Consider the following 21,241-nt stretch of genomic DNA (forward strand, 5'->3'; position numbering starts at 1 on the left):
ACCCTGTGGAGTAGGGTGGGGAGCTATCGTGCTATATCCTGTCTCAGGGACTCATGAAGCATCTTCCCTCCAGCTCCTCAGAGTCCTTCCTCCTAGCCCCGGGGGGCTTTCTACTTCTCCTTCCTTCCTACTTCCTGTTGGATGGGAACTTCCCTCCCATTGTCTCCTCTGTCCTACCAACATGGGGCTTAAGAGTAAAACAATTTTCAGGACTTTAAGCTTTGCTCTCAGTACACAAAAGAAACCTCCTGGAATTCAGAGATTCCATTTCTCTTGCAACAAAGTGTGGTTTTCATGACTGTAGTCTCTCTAGAGACTCAAGAAAGTCAGTGTTGGGACTCAAAGCTGAGTAATGACTTCTTTGTTCTACAGAGTACCTGCTCTTCCCCTAAAGCAATGAATGTCCTTGAATTAATGGGTGCAAGAGCTGCAGGGTAACACGATTTGCAGGAAGTTAAAAAATGGGTCAATCTAAATTCTCAAAAAATTATTCTTGCAATAACTAGAGTGAGGTCCATAAAGTTTACACCAGGCGTGAGAAGAGGGGTGTGGAATGCAACTTGGAGAACTAGGACGGAGCTCAAGGGGCAGCCAGCTCTGCCAGCCAGGCTCAGTCTGTGTGAGCTGCTCCCCTGGAGTTGTGCCCATGCAGAGAATTTGGGTGGAAAGGAGAAAAAGAAGACCCTTGAAAGTTATGGAAAAAAAGTTATGACAGGTACTAACAGAGGAACCAGACAGAAGAGTCAGGTCAGTGCATGTGAGAGAGACAAGCTGTTCTATATCGATGAGCCCCCAGACCACAGGTGCCAAGAGCAAAAGCAAGAAATGGGACCCAAAGCAGAAGACTAAAGACTGTCTGTAGAACTACAGATGGACCTGAGGCCCCCAGACGCCCACACCCCCATGCCCTCACCCCAGACTTACAGCATTAGTGTTGCTCTCAAGCAGAAACCAAAGGAATGCTGTATGCACTAAAGAAATGGAACTTTCTACCTCGTCCGCCTCCAAAGTGCAAATTCATGCCCCAGAGCTAATGCTCTTCACAGGAGTCCAAGACATGGGAGGAGAGGCCACTAGCCTACTTGCAACCCCCGCATCCAAAAGGTGAGGCTGCTGGGTGATACGATTTGCCCGCATCCAGAGAGAGCAAAGCCGGGCTCTCATTTGATGGAGAGGACGGGAATGCAGAGGAAAACGTGCCAAGCACCTCTACAAATCAATTAGTCCTTCGATTATAAACACCAAAGGACAACCAAGAACCACCAAACCATTAAGGAAAAACCAAAACACACAAGAAGATTTAGAAAAATAAACAGAAAAACGAACCCTAGAGCAAACAGAGAATTCAAGAATAAGAAGAAAACTTGTTTTACTTAATTCCAATTAGTACTCTCAGGTAGAAATGAAAAAGTAATGCATCCAGAAAATAAGACAAATACTAACAAAAATTAGCAGAAAATATGAAAGATATTATCCCAATTTCAATTATGATTACTGGGTTAAGTACAGAGTTAATCTCACCAGGTCTGTGGCAACTCTGTGCTGGTCTCTGGAGAGGCTCGGAACCACAGTGGAGACAGCCAAACCAGAAGGAAATGCACCAACGAGCAATTACTGTCAACCTGTGCTGGGGGCCGAGACAGACCAGGGGCGACCGGTACCCACTTGTCAGATTGTTTATAGAAAATGTTCAGAATGAACGTTTTCCTCAGAACGATGGTTTGCATCTGATTTCTCTTGGTTTTTATTTTTGAACCTGGCTATGTAGCCTGATTTTGGCTACGTGACCAGAAGAGTAGAAAAAACTCCTTCTCAGATGAGGCTGCTGCTCTCAAATACCCTGACAGTTCACAGTGTGAAGTCAAAGCGCATCCTGTGGGACAGAGAAAGGAGCCTGGGAACTGCCCCTGGGTGGCCCGCACCTCTCCCATATTTGCCTGTGCTTCCTTCTGCTGCTGCGCCATACCCTCTCCCTTCACGAAAGCCTTGCTCAAGGACACCCTGCAGAGAGTCTCACGAGTCCTTTCAATTGTCCAACCCTGTGTCATTGCTGCAATTATTTTTAAAAATTTCAAAAGATAGTCCAGAAGATGAAGGTGAAGGAATCTCTCAGGTGACAAAGAAAAAGGCAAAGGCATGTAAAATAGGAGAGAAAAGTTAAGATACCTAGAAGGTCAGTGCAGGAGGTCACACATCCAATGAACAGAAGTTCCATAAAAAAACAACAGGGAAACGGAGGTGAGGAAATAACCCAAGAACAACATTTACAGCATGAAAGAAGAGACACAATAAGTGGCTAAGACCTTTCACTAAATACTGCGAAATATCAGGACATCAAGAAAAAAGAGTAGACCCTAGAAGCTTCCCGAAATGAAAAACAGGCTAGGTTATCAACAAAAGAAGAGCCAGATTGACATCAGACCTCTCTTCAGTCACATTAGATATGAAGACAATGGCGTGCTTGCCAGCACGGAAATAACAACAGAAAGGCTGAAAATATTTAACTTTGAGGAATGGGGAAGTCAGGAGCTGAGGGAAAGAGTTTGCATTTCAATTTGTACCCTTTTCACACTGTTTGAATTTTAATTTCCATGAACATAGATAATACTTTTATCATCATCACCATAATTGTCTTCACCATCATAAAATCTACAGAGATAAATACTATGTGCTTTCACTAGAACATGTTGACGATATCAGGGCTCTTTCTCCACAAAGAAACACTGTTTCTCTCTCTTTCCCTTGAACTCTGCCTCCATTCCTCTCACCTGAGAAGCACGCCATCTGGACTACAAGTAAGAGCCACAGGCACAACTCTTGAAGTCACTGGGCAGGTGCCTTGCTCAGGGGGTTTCTGGCTTTTTGTTTGGTTTTCTTTTGGTTTTTGTTATTGATTATATAGCAAGAAAAAAATAAAGTATCATGAATATATACATTTACACATTCTATTTTTTAGACAGAAAGACAATCTTGAAGAGAAGCTATTTACCATGGTTACGACAGACCTACAGCTCTGTTAAGCCTCTCACACTTCTTAGGTGTTATTTCCTCATCTTCAAAAGAGTTGGCTCTGAGCCTCACTCTCTTGGCACCAGAAGGCAGTGGCAGGCATGGAGAGAAGATGTGGGGGACACCAACGCTGAATTTAATGAATTGGCAGGTGAAAAGCAGAAGCTTTTCTTTTTTTTTTTTCTTTGCTTTTTTCTGAGACTGGGTCAAAAATCAGTTTCCAGAAACGTAGTGTCCCTTTGTGAATATTTGAAAAGGACTCTGCAGGGTATTACAGAGAAAAAATTGTACAGTCATGCACCACAAAACAATATTTCAGTCAATGATGGACCTCACACACGACGGTGGTCCCACCAGATAGTACCGTAGAGACTAGGTGTGTAGTAGGCTGTACCATCTAGGGTTGTGTGAGTACATTCTGTGACACTTGCATCACGACTAAATTCCCTAACGATGCATTTCTCAAAACGTATCCCTGTTGTTAAGTGACTCATAACTATATGTTTCCTTAAATCAGAAGATTCCGATGAGTATATGCTCACTGTGGCCAAGCTGCTTATTAACAACGTAAATAAGTACCTTTGTCATAGTCTTTTCATATTCTGCTGAGGGTTCCAAAAATGTATTTCAAAATCACTATTCATATTCATTAACAAAGGCATTATATACAATTTCTCATTCGATGAGAAGCCAACACTTCCCTTATGATTAGATAACTGAAATATTTTTAAATAAAAATTTGCTTTTTCATAAAGTCCCAAATTTTCTGTATTTTCTCTGTAAAGAATAAGCTTATATCTTCAGGGGTTATTTTAGAACCATTAAATTGTGTATCTGTGTGATAATTACATAATAGGCTCCAGCAGCTGCCAATGCACAAGAAGTAGTTTGTCGACATTTTTTTTGTTGTTAGTGCTATGGAGTGGATTCCAACTCCCAGCGCCCCTGTGGACAGCAGAGCGGTACCCTGCCCGGTCTTTCTGTACCATCCTCTCTCCTTCCAGTGCTATACCAGACAACGCTCCACTGCTGTTCATAGGGTTTCCATGCCAATTTTTTGCTGAAACCTGTCCACCATGGGTGACCCTGCTGGTAGTTGAAATCCCAGTGGCATAGCTTCCAGCATCACAGCAACAAGCAGCCACCACAGTATGACAGTCAAGAGACGGGTAGTGTTGTTCCCTGACCAGGAAACGAACCCAGGCTGTGGCAGTGAGGTAAGAATGCCTAATCTTAACCACTAGACCACTATTGTTTACATTTATTATGTCCTAAATACTTGACCTAACACCCTCCCCTCCCCCAAAGGTGTCAGTATCCTCAATTCCTGTGGGCTCCTTAAATCACCGTCCACCTCACTGCCCTGGACTCTTTAACAAAACACAACTTCCATCCACAGTTGGAAGGAGAGGAGATAAGAGCACGCCATGATTATAAATTGAGACTAAAATTCCATAACATGCTATCAAAGTTAGGTCACTTAAAGTGCCTAAACGCAGAAACGGAATTCACGTAGGCCTGAAGCCTGGGCAGGCAGGGGGACAGTGGGCCTGGAAGACACACCTGGTCTCTGGAAAGGAAGGCCCTGGAGCTACACTTGGCTGGCACACGGGCAGGCCTCTGCAGAGCCTCCCGAAAAGCTAACAGAAGCCGTTACATAGACCGCCCTGTGAGAAAGGCAAAGGGGCTTCTCAAAAGACAGAGGCTCTTCCCTTCACCAGGCAGCGTTCTCAGCAGCGGTGCCTCTGGGGCACCAGGGAGGGGGCAGTCCTGGGGACTGGAAGCCCTGTCCCAGCCTTTGCTGTGTCTGTCAATGTCTCTCCTTCCACTGCTGCCACTCTGATGCCAGCTTTGCAAAGGCAAAGTGTCTCACACATGGTCTGAACTCACCAACAAATACAGAAACGATAGAAAGTGGCCTTAAGAAACCATCACAGGCTTTATTATATTTTCTTTACTCTTCAATAAAACCATAAGATATAGTACTTTTTGACCTTTTCAAGATTCAAATTCAAAATTCCTCAATAAAAGACTGAAGTATGAAGCAAAAAAACCCTCCCTTACATACTCAAATTATGTTGACTGTATAATGTCAAAGTCCATTTTCTTTTGAACAAGTCTTTCAAAATGAACCAGGGACAGAGAAAGTTTCTAAAGGTTTTCTCCTATGGGGTTACAGGGTAGTGGCAGAAGTGGAACTAAGGGGTGAGAAAGCACAAAGAAACCATGTGGCTCGAATAAAAGAAAGACAGTGATCAGATCTATCATTTAATCTGGTGTGCTAATAGAAAATTTAGATTTAGATTGTCAAAGATGAAAACATAACCACCAGAAGATGGAGAAGTGCAAGAGAAAAGGGTTGAAGAATGGAATAAAAACCAACTTAAGAACAGATTTGCACACCAATGTTTATAGTAGCATTACTCACAATAGACAAAAGGTGGAAGCACCCCACATGTCCACTGACAGATGAATGGATAAACAAAATATGGCATTTACACACAATAGAATATTATTCAGCCTTAAAAAGGAAGGAAATCCTGATACATGCTACATCATAGACGAACCTTGAAAATTTTATGCTAAGTGAAATAAGCTAGTCACAAAAGGGCAAATACTGAATGATTCCATTTATATGAGGCACTTGGCATAGTCAAGTTCATAGAGCCAAAAAGTAGAATGGTGGTTCCCAGGGGCTGGGGGGAGCGGTGAATGAAGTGTTTAATGGGTTCAGAGTTTCAGTTTTGCAGAAGTTCAGGAGACGGAAGGTGGTGTTAGGCTGCACAACGTTGTGAATGTTCTTAATGGCACACAACTGTATACTGAAAAGTGTTTAAAATTATACATTTTATGTTACGTATTTTTACCACAGTCTTTTAAAACAAATAGTTTTTAAAAATCAACTTGATCAAGCCAGCAAAAGGGAAAGAAAAAACAATAAAGTATAATAATAAATTAAGTCAAAAGGAATAAGACTGAATCTATCCTTATCTTAATAAATGGGAAAGGTCTGAATTCCCTATAATCAAACCACAAGGACTTAAAGATAAGATTGAAAAACAAAATGCAACTACATTCTATTTACATAAGGGGCACACTTGTAAATTTTTAAAAAGAGATCAGCTCCCAATTCAGGCAAGACAGCAGCCTAGATTAACACAGAGACCTTCCCACCACAGACAGCAACTGATAACAAGAAAACAAGAAAACAATGTTTTGTGTTGAGCTCAACTGAGGGCAGAGAGTAGAGAGAGGCAGCTATGATGACTAGGGGCCTAGCTGGGGTTCTAATGTCCAAGCCGGAAGGAGAGTCAAGACCTCTGGTCCACAACAGGTGGGGAAAGACAAAACTGAAATCTAAGCCTAAAGTGACCACTCTCAAAGAAAGGAACATTTGATGAATTACTGGTACTCATGTAGCAACCCTCAAGCAGATAAGATAACAGAAAATTTGGTTCCAGGATGATGACAACTAGCACCCAACACGTTTAGCAAAGCCTCTCTGAAGAAACAGTCAATTCACACCACATGAGGATTCCACAGGAAAGGGCCACTGAAGATCTCCTCAACCCCTCTCCCCACAAAAAACACTATTACAAAATGTACAAGGAAACCAGATCACCCACCATGTGCCATCTACACACAGGAGCAGCCCACAAGACTTCTAGGAATGGAAACACCAAATGGTAAGGAACATTAAAAAAAATTGGGGGCCAGTGGTCTAATAGTTAAGTTTGGCGTGCTCCACTTCAGCAGCCCGAGTTTGGTTTCCGGGCACAGACCTACACCACTCATCTATCTGTGGCCATGCTGTGATGGCAGCTCACATACAAAATAGAGGGAGACTGGCAACAGACATTAGCTCAGGGCAAATCTTCCTCAGGGGAAAAAAAAAATTTGCTTAAATTGATTAAAGACATAAAAGAAGGAATCAAGACCTTAAGAAAAGAACAAAGTACTATGACAAAAGAAAAGATAGATTTAGAAAAGAAAAAAATAGAAATAAAAAATATAGTCATTGAAATCAGAAACTCAAAGGACATGTTCAATAGCTGATAAGAAACAGTTAAAAACAGAGCTAGTGAAATGGAAGACAAACATGAGGAAATTATCCAGAATGTAGTACAGAAAGACAGAGTCAGACAATATGAACAAGAGGTAAAGAGACACATAGGACAGAAGAAAGCCCAAGATACACATAGAAGGCCACGGTCAACACTCTGATTCAAACAGCTGATGTCCAGAGCAGAATTCATGCAATAAGTCCACATTCACTGAAAGTGCAGACTGCCCAGTCAAAAAGGAACTTTAAAATCAACCCAAGAAAAGACAAATTTATAAGCACACCAAGAGCAGAATTCTCTACAAAACAGAGGCCAGAAGACATCTTCAAAATAGTGAGAAAAAATAACTGTCAACCTAGAATTCAAGAGAGAGAGTGAAATAAAGAATTTTTTCAGACAAACCTTCACTGACAGAATTACTATAAGATGCCTGTGACTAAAGAAGAAATTTAAGCCAGAAGGAAGTAACAGGATGTAAGAAGCAATGGTAACAAAGAAACGGTAAACATGGGTCAAGTGAAAAAGGTGTTGACTGTAAAAATTACAACAAGGACAATAAAAGTCTCTGTGTAGTGAGTTTTAAACAAAGACAGGAGCGGTGATACTAACATCAGAAAAATTGGAATCTAATATCAAAACCTTAGAACAGAATGAAATGTGTCCTGTGACAAAAGCTATCATCAATAAATAAGATATATTCACAAACATTTACACACAAAACAACATAAAGGTAAAATACATAAAACAAAGTCATAGAAATATAAGAATTTAAAAACTAAAATAAATGGGATGATTTTAACACACCTGTCAAACCATGAGACCTATCACATAGACAAAAAAATAAACAAAACAGTAAAAGATTCAAATTTTTAAAAAGTAACCATGTACTGATGTTTTTAAAACATTGTTAAATTACAAAAAGTAGAAATTTTGCAAGCCACATTCACTGATCATAATCAAGTAAAACAAGAAATCAGTAATAAAACAATGGCATTCAACCTCCACCTCTCAAAAAAGACTATCTGCTAACTAAGAAACATTCTTCTACAGAACCCCAGGATTAAAGAAAAAAATCAAAACTAAAATGATAAACATCTAAAAATTGACGTAAGTGGGAGAACTCTATTGAAATCTAAGCACTACAAATATGCCTATATTCAAAATAAAATTTTAATTATAATTGTTTTTACTATTTAAAAAAGAATGAATATATATTAAATATGCAACTGACAAATCTATAAAACAAAATAAAGGAAGGAAGTAATAAGGATAAATAGTGGAAACTAATGATCTAGAAAGCCCTGCTTTCTCTTTATGTGAATTCTCCTGGTCTATCTTTTCCAGTTCTTTTATTTTTAGCCTTTCTAAAACCTCTTCATTTTAGGTGTATCTCTGAATCTTGTTTTCTTAGTCAACCTGAAAAACTTTTTAAAATATATTAATTAAGTCCATTTACATATATTACTACAGTCTATATGTTTGGCATCAGCTTTGCAAGATTTTTAACCTTATATTTAAAACACCTACACATATACACAAAGTCTTTTAGCATTGGGGCTGCAGTCTCTGCTCGCCCGTTCTCTCTCTGCATTTCTTCAGGTATGTAGGAAGGATTTTGGTTCTAGCTACTTTTTTTATATTATTACCTTGTATAACCCCCTTAGTAACCTCTTATTTTAGATATTATTACCTCACTAGTATGAGTAATAATGCAATTAGCTAATAATTGCTTCTTCCTCCCTCCTTTGCTCTTCCCAAACCTTCAATTTTAGTCACTAGTATTAATCTGTTGTTAATCTTAATAGTCTTAAATAAATTTAACCTTCTACTACATGCTTTGTCAGTTTCCAGAGACTTTTTAAAAATCCTAGTTAATACCAGTGTGACAATTAAGTAGCTTATTCTACTTTTCTCTCATCTCCTCCCACTTTTTTCTCATCTCCTCCCACTTTTTTTTCAGCTGTATGATTTCTATATAACCAGAACATGTAACAGTTATATATTAATTTGCCCCCCTGATTGCCATCCTTTAGTTTTAGTTTTACAGTTAAATATAGTCAATGTTCATCCATGAAAAGCTCTGCCAATCATTTTATAGTTTTTGGAAGCTCATTCTCTAATAAACTCCTGAGAAAAGGCTCATGGGGTCAACGTTCTCAGAGTTCTTGCAAATTCAAAACTGTGTGTCTGTGCCCTTTACATTTAAAGGACAATTATCTGAATATAGAAAGCATATAGTATCCCATAGGAAGTACATTAAAAACACTGAGGTTCCAGCTCCAGAGAGTAAGCACACGCTCCCCTGTGTCTCTCCCTATGAGCTATGAGACCTGATAGAATGCATGGAATACACGGTTTGAAAACTCTGAAAAATAAAGGGCAGGCACACTGGGGAAGAACAATACCATTCAAAGTACCACCAAACTGGCAGTAGTTTATTATTTTTCCCTCTTCAGTATCCCCCAGCCAAAACCCAACACAGCCCAAACCCCAAAGTTGAGCATTCGTGCAGACAGACAGAAAGAGCCCAGGGGAAGCCCTCTGGTTCTGGCTCAAGGATTTAGAAGTAAGCTTCCTCATGCCAAAAGAGAGTGAGGAACTTCCCATTGTTTTTTCTTTTGGATTTCTTTCTCTTCTCTCCATTCTCCCACACGCCAGCTCCCAAGCAACACCACAGCAGCAAGAGCAACAGGGGCAGGCAAGGCATAGAAAAACTTCCCTTTCTGATAGGAGAAGCTTGGTCCCTAGAGGGTAGAGAAAAGCCCTGTTGCTGATTCTTTCTCTCTGTCTTCCCACTGTATGGCCCCTATGCAAGTGCAGGCACAGGAAGTACGCAGCAAAGCAAGGTAAAGCCCTAGTGTTCTTGGAGGACTGGATAAAGGAAGCCCCAGGGAAACAGAAAACACTAGGAAGATCACAGAAAAGGCAGGGCTAGGGAAAGAGATTCCTGAAATTTGTTTATGAACTCATGGGCTCATCTCCAAGGTGTGCACATGTAGATATGACCCTAAACAGAATATAGCAACTTTGAGAGCAGAACTACAGGATAGATCACCGCCCAAGAGCCAGACTGGTCACTGGCTGGCGCATGTGCAGGATGGATCTGAACAGCACTGCAAAGACTGAAAACTGAACTGACATTAGAACACAACTCACACAAGGCTGGTCAGAACTTCTGGTCTAAACTCAAAAGGATAGATAACCTGCTAAAACAAAAATATCGACAATCTCCATAGGATTTAAACAATATCCAGTGACTCACAACATAATATTCAAAATGTCCAGGATACAATCCAAAATTACTCGGCATACAAAGAATCAGGAAAATGTCACCTTCCATGGGAAAACACAATCAATGATAGATTTTGGAACTATCAGACAAAGACGTTAAGCAGCAATAATAAAAACGCTCCAATAAGTAAGCATAAATATTTTAGAAAAGAATGGAAAACTACAAAAACTAAAGAAAAAAATAGGAGATGCAAAGGAGAACCAAATGTAAATTTTTAAAATTGAAAAATATAATAACAAAAGTAAAAAACTCACTAGGTAAGTTTAATACCAGAACGATGATGACAGGAGAAAAAGTCAGTCAACTTATATGGGGCCATAATTTAAATCACCACAGATTTGTCATCAGCAAACACAGAGGACAGAAGGAATTGGAACAACATTTTTAACAGCTGAAAGAAAAGAACTGTCAACCCAGAATTCTACATCCAGTGAAAATGCCCTCAAGAACAAAGGTGAAAAAAAGGCATCCTAAGGTAAAAAACAAAACAAAACAAAAAAAAACTAACTAACAGAATTTGTTGACAGCAGACTTGTTCTAAAAACACTGCTATAGGAAATGGTTCAGACAGAAGTCAAATGATATTGGAAGAAAACATGGAACATCAGGAATGAAGGAAGGATAAAAGAAATGGTAAATATAATGGCATACCCTTGTCCTATTGAGTTCTTTAAAGCAAAAGTATGACACTGTCTGAAAGGATTTTCAATGTATGTAGATGTAATATATAAGATATCTTATATACGATGTAACATATAAGACAATTACAACACAAATGAGGGACTTACACGGTGATAAGGTTCCCATATTCCACTTGAAGTGGTAAAATAACGATTCTAGGGACACAGTGAAAAGTTTAGTACACGTATTGTAATTTATGGAGCAATTGCTAAAAAGACTCTCCAAAGAAATATAGTCAAAAACTCAACAAATGAATTAAAATGTAGTGATAAAAAAAGATTCCAAATAAAACAAAAGACGGCAGAAAATGGGAAACAGATAAAAAAAGAAAAGAGAGAACAAAAAGAAAAAGGAGGTAGATCTAAATTAAAATATATCAATAATTAAATTAAATATAAATGGCCTAAGATCAACTAAAAGACAGAGACTGGCAGAGTGGATTTTTTAAAAAGATCCAACTGTACACTGTCTATAAGGAACTCACTACAAATACAATATAGGTGAGTTAAAAGTGAAAGTATGCGAAAAGATATACCATGAAACAAAATCAAAGGAAGGCTGGAGTGGCTATATTAACATCAGACAAATTAGACTTCAGAGCAAAAAAATTAAATTGCCAGGGACAAAAAAGGACATTATATTATGATGAAAGGGTCAATTCACAAGGAAGACATACAATCATAAATGTGTATGCACCTAATAACAGAACACCAAAAAAGATAAAGCAAAACTGAAAGGAGAAATAGAGAAATCCAAAATTATAGTTAGAAACTTCAGTATTCCTCTCAGTAACAGAAATAGTAGATAAAAATAATCAAGAATACACAAGAACTAAAGAATGCCATTAAAAAACATGGAATGTATATGTGTATGAATATATGTAGGGGTGTGTGTGTGTGTGTGTGTGTGTGTGTGTGTGTGTATAAAATCTCCTAGCCATGTCCACTGAGAGGGCCTAGAAGCAATGATACCACTCAGCAATGACCACAGTAAGCTCCCTGCAGAAATGGCAGATTCCAGGGTTGGGGCAAGGAAAAGTATAAAATGAGCCTGAAACATCTTCTCATCTCAGAAAGTCAGGAAATGCACAGTGTTTGATGGAGACATGTTGGGGACAATTTGAGGATCAAAACAAACAATGATAATATATAAATAAAACAGGTAACCATGAATTCATATTGATAGAAACTTTAAAATGAATAAATGAGTAAATGAAATACATGGGAAAGAAGGGAAAGCTCTTCTTACAGTAGAGTAATAACTAATAAATGTAGAAGAATGACATAAATAGAAACAATTTGGCAACCATCACAGCAGTGTCTAACTCAGGCGGAAATCATCAATGGATGATAAAGCTGATGGGCAGACGTTTGATCATGAACAGGATATTGGCATAATCTCAGAATACCTCCTCATGAAATATAATCAAAGGGGAAATGGTGAATTTAAGATGATAACACCTGGCAGACAGCAACAAGATCAGGCCATCAAGGTTAACATCACTGGTGGTGGGATGGAGCAACATCAATTTCTCCTGATGTGCACGGAGAAGAACACAGCATCATTTCTTGGATAGTCTTACCAAGAATGCATGACCTGAGTTTGGCCACAAGGATAAATCAGACAGACTCAGGTTCGGGGTCACTCCATAGAATACAAAGCTGTGTATTCTTTGAAAATATGGAAAACATGAAACACTGGAAGATTGAGGAGAGCGAAGAGATATAAGACACACACATATTCCTGGATAGGATCCTGGGCCAGAAAAGGAAAAGAAACACTAATTGAAAAGTTGGTGACATTGGGATAGAGTTCATGAATTAGAGGACAATCTTCTTTCAGTGTTGAGTTCCTAATTTGGAGGAGTTTATGTTGGTTATATTGAAGAGTGTCCTTGACTGGGGGAAATAACACTGAAGTTTATAGGAGTAGCAGACATCTTGTCTGCAGCCTGCTCCAAAAAGGTCAAGATAAAGACTAACGGCGATGGATTTTTTTTTTTTTTGAGAAAGAGAGTATACACAAGGGCAAGCCATGGGGCAAATCACAATTAGGGAACTTAAGTAAAGGGATATAGGAGTTCTTAGTTCTACTCTACAACTTTTCTGTAAGTTAGAATTTATTGCAAAATTTTTCAAAAAAATTACTTTTTAAAATATTGCCATTCTGTTTTCTAGTATAGTATTTGGCTATGAGAATTCCAACGCACAATATCTACAAGTGTCTGGGAGTTTTTATCTGGACGCCCGAAGGATTTTTACTTTATCTTTAAAATCCATTATTTGATAGGGAAATGTCTCAAGAGGTGAATATTCTGCATTCATATTTTTCCCAGTTATATAGTGTATCCTTTCAAGTTTTCTTTTATTTTAGAAAAGTTTTCTTGCACTATAGTTCTAAATATTTATTTTATTCCATTGTTTTGCACTTCCTTTCCTGGACATTCTAATTACACATATATTGGATCTCCTCTGCCTATCTCCTATATTTATTACTTTCTAATTCACTTTATCCCCTTCTTTTTTGTTGGTCTTTTTTGTTGGGGTTTTGTTTTTTCATTTTTCTCCTTTTCATCCTCTATTTTTACTTCTATGCTTTCCAGAGTATCAACTTGTTCTTGTGTTACTTCTAACTTAGTCTTCCTTTCCGACATTCTTTTTTCCTAATTCTTTCCTAAAATCTCTCTATTCTTACTTCATAATTTTCTGTTACCTAGCCATATCCTTGGTAGTTTTCACATTTCTGATTTTATGCTACTCTTTCAAAACTTTTTTCTTTTAGCTTATGTTGAAATATTAATTATGATTCTTCTGGTGGGCTCTCATTTTCTATAGTAGCATTCTGTTCATTTTCATCGAATCAATTTTGCATAAGTTTGGATCATATTCCTTTTTTGTTCTTCATGTTTAAATGAGGCAGATTTTCCTGATATATTAGGAGAAAGCTCCCTGGAATGGGGGTATGGGCTAGGACAGCTTTGTCAGCTGGGCTCTATTGATCTGTTAACGACCCAAAACATGAGTTCTCTATGTATCCAGCTAATTCTTTCTCAGAGTTAAGTCCAGGACCTTTGTAAAGTTTGGGAAGATTTCTCTCCTCGAGCCCTTTGCTCCAGCTCTTGACCTCCAAAGTCCTTATTTTCTAAGGCTGTGCTCTCAGCTTTGGATGTTCTCTTTCACTGTTGGGAACAGTTTCTGAGAGCTCTTTCCTTGGGGGGAGGCCGCCCTCAACAGGCACCATCTGAATCTACTCTCTCTTGCCATCAGTGTTCCTGTCCTCCTCAATTTGGTCTATGTTTCCAGTCATTTCTGCTCAGGGTGAGACTGTCCTTCTAGCAGAGAGGACTTATTGTGCATTTCTAACATTCTCCAAGGCTTGTGCCACCACATCCCCACACGGTTTGCTGTTCTCACCTACAATTAGGAACCTGAGAGGACCTTTCCAGTATTGCCAGTTGTTCTCTGATCTGCTCATCCAGGCCTCCACCCTACTCTTTGGGGTAACTCATGGTGACTTTTGGTTCCCACAGCCTGTTGAGAGTTCCCTTTCACTTCCCTTTACCCCCTGCCACCACTGCTGTACTTCCGCAGGTCCTGTCACTGCAGGTGGTTTGGGCACACCCATCTACATACGATTCATCCAGGGCTCCCCAGCACTTCCGTTAACCACGTCATTCCCGAGCTTTTTCTATGGTTATCTTTTTGATTAGTTTGGTTTTCAAGAGGAGTTTAGGGGAGATTGGAAAACTACTCTGCCACCATGAACACATCCTCATAAAACATTTTCTGAAAGGTATAAAACAAAGGACGAATAAACGAAGACACAAACTATGTTCCTGAATTGGAAGATTTAATATTATAAAACTGTCAGTGCTTCCAAAACTGATCCATAAATGTAATGCAATTCCAATTCAAACCCTACAAAGGTATTACCAGAAACTAGACACAGATATTTCAAAGTTCACAGCGAAGAACAGCTAATGCACTTTTGAAAAAGAAAACGGTGTAGAGGGACATGCCTTATCACATAGTGAAACTCACTATGAAGTTACTATAATCAAAATAATGTGGTATTAACTCTAAAATAGACAATTCAGAGAGTAAAACTGAATACAGCCCAAAAACACAACCACATGTCCATAGGAACTTTGTCTGAAAGCAAAGTTAGGCCTTTTGGAGCCTAATAATACCATTTGCAAAATAAATTCTGGATGAATTAAAATTTGAATGTGAAAAATAAAACGAAAACAGTCAAAAGAAATTTTGTTCAAGTATAATTGATATACAATATCCTATCAGTTTCAGGTGTACAACACAGTGATTTGATGTCTACATACATTACAAAATCAGCAGCACGATACGTCTAGTAACCGCCTGTCACCATACAAAGTTATTACAAGATTACTGACTATATTCCCTATTCTGTACATTACATCCCCGGGACTTATTTTGTAACTGGAAGTTTGTACCTCTTCATCCTCTTCACCTATTTTGACCTTCCCCCACTGCCCTCCCCACTCTGGTGACCACCAGTTTGTTTCCTGTATCTATGATTCTGTTTCTGTTTTGTTCTGTTTCTTCCCTTGTTTTGTTTTTCAGATTCCACATATAAGTGAAATCATACAATATTTGTCTTTCTCAGTCTGACTTATTTCACTTAGCATAACACCTTCTAGTTCCATCCATGTTGTTGCAACTGGCAAGATTTCATTCTTTTTTATGGCTTATATTCCATTGTGTATATACCACATCTTCTTTCTCCATTTATGCATGGATGGACACTTAGGTTGCTTCCACATGTTGGCTAATGCTGCAATGAACAAAGCGGTGCACGTATCTCTTTGAATTAGTGTTTTCATTTTCTTCAGATAAATACCCAGAAGTGGAATTGCTGGATTGCATTATGAGAAAATGTAATAGGATATTTGCATCACCTCTCTAATAACAACCCTCTTAACTAAGGGAAAAAAATCCAGAAACTGTAAAAGAGAAAACTAACAGATTTGACTACATAAAAAATTTTTAAATTTTTCATATGGCAAAAGACACCAAAAATTAAGCCAAATGAGAAATGAAAAACTGCAAGAAAATATTTGCAACATACAAGAGAAGTAGCCATGGAAATTCAGATTAAGTGAAGACATAAGATCTTTTTTCTTCCATCAGATGAATAAAAACGTTAAGACTGCTAACATCCTGTGATGGTAAGAGAGTGGCAAAAGGGCACCATCATGTACTGCTTCTGTGGGCAGGAATGACTACCATCTTGTGTGGAAATTAATCCAGCAATACTAATGAAATTCCAAATCTGAATATCCTTTGACTAGCAATGCCACTTCGGAGAATTTATGCTCAGAAAACAAGCACTGGCATCTAAGGCTAGATAGGGAGCATTGTTTGTAGAGACACAGAAATAATGCAAAGAGAATATTCCCAGCCGGAGAATAACTAAATATATTATAATAATTCAACTATGGACTCTTACATAGTCATTAAAAATAATAGGAATAATAATAATAGGCTATGGCTGTGAATATTTATTATAAATAAAAGAAGAAGCCAGAGAGTAAGGTGTGTGGTATAATCTTTTTTGTACATTTTTTAAAAGAAAAGAAATATATTCCACACATACACATAAATTCTAATATTTTTGTGATTGTAAAGGAAAGCATGGGAGGATCACAATAACCAACAGTGGTAATACTGGTTACCTACGGGCATAGACTTGGGATAGAAGGCGGCACTGCTGTCATTTTTTTTTTTTGTACACTTCTTTGTTCTCAGTTATTGCAACAAGCATATATTGCTTTTATATGAAAAAATCCAGTAGTCTTGCCTTTAAAGAAATAAAAATACACACACACAGATACATACGCCATCAGCTCCCAATGACTATGTCTTTATCGACACATGCAACCGGCAATGTGGATAATTCACAATGTACTTATTTGTCTTTGAAGTCCTGGGCATTAACAAAATTTCAAAGAAATATAGTGAAGATGCTCTATCAAAGGGTAACCATTCAAGACCTCCACCCAGCTCTGTTAGTCTTCTAAAGTGTTCATACACATGATCATCTCTCAAAACAGGCCAAGCATTCATCCACGAGGGAGCCAATCCACCTCCTAACTCCTAGCTGGATGGCAGGGACCTGGGACAGGAACACCATTTAAAAACGGTCCTTAAATGACTGAATCAGTAGCTGCTCCCTCCAGCCAGAACTCCTGCCCCCGTGCCTGTCTCCACCTTTGCTGCAATCCTTCCCCTCCCCCATCCTTAAACCTCCCTAACTTCCCTAATGTAATGCCTCCCCAAACTTCTCTTGGATCTTCACCTTTTCACACGTTTGTCTTTTACTCTTTACCACTGTGTTTATTTCATCTCCTTCTGCCTCTGCCTAGGGGGCAGTTAGTGTAATGGTTAGGAGTGTGGCATCTAAAGTCAGAGCGACTAAGTTTAAACCTGACATTGGCTACTTTCTAGCTGAGTGACCTTGAGCAAGTGTGATGGTTAATTTTATGTGTCCACTTGACAGGACTAAGGGATGCCCAGATAGCTGGTAAAAGATTTTTCTGGGGGGCTGGCCCCGTGGCCGAGTGGTTAGGTTCCCGCGCTCCGCTGCAGGTGGCCCAGTGTTTCGTTGGTTCGGATCCTGGGCAGGGACATGGCGCTGCTCGTCGAACCACGCTGGGGCAGCGTCCCACATGCCACACCTAGAAGGACCCACAACGAAGAATATACAACCATGTACGGGGGGGGCTTTGGGGAGAAAAAGGAAAAAAAATTTAAAAAATCTTAAAAAAAAAAAAAAAAGATTTTTCTGGGTGTGTCTGGGAGGGCATCTGTGGAAGAGATTAGCATTTGACTCAGCAGACAGTAAAGAAGACCCCCCTCCCCAATGTGGGTGGGCCTCATCTAAACCTTTGAGGGCCTGAACAGAACAAAAAGGCAGAGGAAAGGCGAACTCACCCTCTCTGACCGAGCTGAGACATCCATCTTGTCCTGCCCTGGGACATCAGCACTCCCGGTTCTCAGGCCTTCAGACTCAGATCAGGATTTATACCATTGGCCCCCCAGTTCTTGAGCCTTTGGACTCGGACTGAATTACACCACCAGCTTTCCTGGTTCTCCAGCTTGCATATCATGGGACTTCTCTGCCTCTATACCATCTGAGCCAATTCCTCTAATAAATCTCTCTCTCTCTCTATATATATATATCTATGTCCTATTGGTTCTGTTTCTCTGGAGATGCCTGACTAACACAGGAAGCTACTTAATCCCTCTTCAGCTCAGCGTGTGTAACAGAAGTTGCCCAGACCCTTTAGGGCCAGGGCACAGCACTGAGACAGCCTCAGTTCTGCTGCATTCTACTAGCTACGGAAGTCAGAGGCCCAGTCCAAATTCAAGTAGAGAGAATGGCACACAAGTGTGAGCACCAGGGGCCACCAAGGGAACGTGCTATCTCACCATGGAAAACACTCAGCTTAACATCTGGCACACAGTATGTGCTCAATAAATAGGAGCTGTTTTACTTAGGTATCGTTTTTTTTCTTAAATAGAAGAGAGTTGTTTTGACATTGGTTCTTCATCACGTACACACCATAGAGAAGGCCCAGAAACCTAGAGATTGCTAAGGAGCCCACATACTTCATTTTGGAAAATGCAGAGGAAGCAGAGTGTGGCCCTAACCCCACAGAGCAGATTCCGGTATAAAACCAGCAACCCTAGTCACCATTCTTAAATGAAAAATATCCTTGCAAAGCAGTTTCCAAGTCTCAGGGGGCAGGCATATATATGGGAAGGGGTCAGCGTCACCACTCACACCCACGCTAACACATAAACCTGTCCCAGCGTAACTGGAACCAACCACCATTTCTGCAAAGGGCAGAGACAATATGTGAAAAACAGTATACACGATTCTGAAAGAATTTTAAAGGTGCTTGTAGCAGATTAAGTTTGAGGAAAGAAAACAAGCCCATGAGAAAGTAGATACAAGGGTGACAAGGGCAGAAGTTACCTTAAAAATCTCTACAACGTAAGCAGAGTTTGTTGTGTTCACTGTTGTTCCCCCGAGCCTAGAGGAAGGTCTGCACAAAGCAGACATCTGTAGAATTACTGACTTGTGGGACGTTAGAACTAATAGGTTATAGTTGTCGAAAGGAATAACATTGGAAATGCAAACTGTATTATTGTACATATTTATTTAACTCTTTAGATGAAAATGGAGTGACTGCACATTTTCACATAAATAGCTTTTCTACCTTGTCCAATTAACGTTTTCCCTTTTAGGCTTATTATTAAAAGGTAGCTCTTTTTCCATGCCCTTTCAGAGTACCAAAACCATTAGCTAAGGCTTAATGGAGAGAGGGGAGGCTCAGGGAGGAGCCAGGAAGGGAAGCTAACTTACCAGTCTGCCACCTGTAGGCTGGTTCCAGCAAACATAAACCTCAGTGCCCACAAGCAGATGACATGAAAATAATGCAGGTCAAATAATGCTAAAAATTGAGCAACAGATGTGTGAAAACTATGTATAGTGGTCCATTTGACTCATGGCTTCCAGGTTCCTGCCTCCACCCTCCTCTCTTGGAACAGTGTGGCCACACGTTCTGTTCTTCCTAATCAGCTCTCCAGGACTCACCCTTAGTCTGAAATAAGCCTTGGAAATTAATACCCCCATTAGGATGAACGACCACACCTGTATCGATCAGCATGTCAGAGAGTCAGTTTTACTTAGATCTCATTTTAAAAGCCAGGCAATGGACTTAGAGAACAAAGGCTGATACAAAAGAATAACAACAACAAAGCAAAGCTGGACAGAATTTTTAAATTTCAAAACTCAAGAACAAATAGCAAACCTTCATTACAAAGGCTTGTTTTGGATTTCTGGAGATGAAATTAAAACATACTGAGTTTACAGTTTAAGCCTATCAGACACACTTAAGCACCATAAACCAAATGTAGTTACAGATGTCAAGAGTTCTCAGAACAAGTGCCTCTGTTTATAAATATCTGCTCTGCATGTATTTTTCCCGTTTCCATATGTCCATTCTTTATTAATATAGAAAAAACAACTTTCATCAAAAGGCTATAAAATGCCCAAAAAATTAACTCTTGGAGACAATCACTTCCTTTAATAGAGATTTCCTGGTGGCTTTCTCCTATGGAGGTTTGTTAGTCATCGGCTTCTCTAATCTGGGGGTCAACAGCCTGAAAATCGGTCACCCTCGGGGTCTGGAGCTCAGGAAACACGCCCCCCAGACTCCAGCTGAGAGTCTCCTGCCCAGTCCCACTGCCCACAGAGCCCGCCATCCGAGCGGACACGGGAAACGCGAAGTCCCGGACGCCAAGTCGGCGAGTGGCCGCAGGGGGGCTGGCCGGGCTCTGCCGCCACGACTGACCCGCAACCCGACGGGATGCGCCCTGCGCCCCCAGTCCCCAGTTAAAGCCGCAGCAAAGGCGAGACGCGCGGGGAGCCGCAGCTCCGCATCCGGTTCGGATCCCACCTCCCCGCCTCGGTCACCGCAGCCTGGCTGGCTAAGTCTGCACCGAGATCGGCCGGGGCGGGTCCCCGGTCCCCAGCGCGCAGAGTCCCCGAGGGCCGAGCCGCCGGCCCAGGCGTGGACCCCGCGGCCAGATGCGCGCCCGCTGCCCACCGTCACCCCGCGGTCCCTCCGGTCGCTGCGGGCTGGGCGGAGGGCGGGCGCCTGGCTTCTGTTTCCTCTAAGAAAAGTAACTCCGGGGATCAGAGCAATAGGAAACGAAGGCGATGCTTCGAGAGCGGTGAGTGGGGTCCCCGGAGTTATTCTGCCCGGAGTTTTGAACTGCACCCCGCGCTACAGCAGCTCGGCCTTGAGCGTTCGCCCCCCAAACTTGGCGCCCGCGGTGCCGTCCTGGAGGACAGCAGCCCTCGGTCCCCGGGAGCCCCGTCCCCGCCCGGCCGCAGACACTCACCGAGAAGCCGGCCCAGAAGGGGCAGGAGTGGCGGACGCGGGCCGAGGTGGTGAGCGCCAGCGCGGCGAAGCTCACGGCCACGATGAGGCATCCGAGCGCCATCTGCGTGGCCCCGAGCGCCAGCACGATGCGGGAGCGGCCCGGGCACTCGCGCAGGCGGGACAGGCTGCGGGGCAGCGCGGCGGGGCGCGGCGCGCGGGGACCGCCGGCCCGAGGCATCGCGCCGGGCGCCCGCACGCCTCGCC

General features: G+C 40.9%; 1 protein-coding gene across 2 annotated transcripts in view; it reads right to left on the reverse strand.

Moving 5' to 3' along the window:
- ENTREP2 (endosomal transmembrane epsin interactor 2) overlaps positions 1–21,216 on the reverse strand; it is a 431,496-nt gene extending 410,280 nt beyond the window's left edge. For both annotated transcript variants that reach the window (XM_046655165.1, XM_046655164.1), the window contains exon 1: positions 20,997–21,216. In XM_046655165.1, the coding sequence (XP_046511121.1) occupies positions 20,997–21,215 (219 nt within the window). In that variant the 5' untranslated portion in view covers position 21,216. The remainder of the gene's footprint in view (positions 1–20,996) is intronic.
- Positions 21,217–21,241: the final 25 nt, after the last annotated feature.

This window comes from Equus quagga, chromosome 2, assembly GCF_021613505.1.
Source record: "Equus quagga isolate Etosha38 chromosome 2, UCLA_HA_Equagga_1.0, whole genome shotgun sequence".
In the NCBI taxonomy this organism is placed as follows: domain Eukaryota; kingdom Metazoa; phylum Chordata; class Mammalia; order Perissodactyla; family Equidae; genus Equus; species Equus quagga.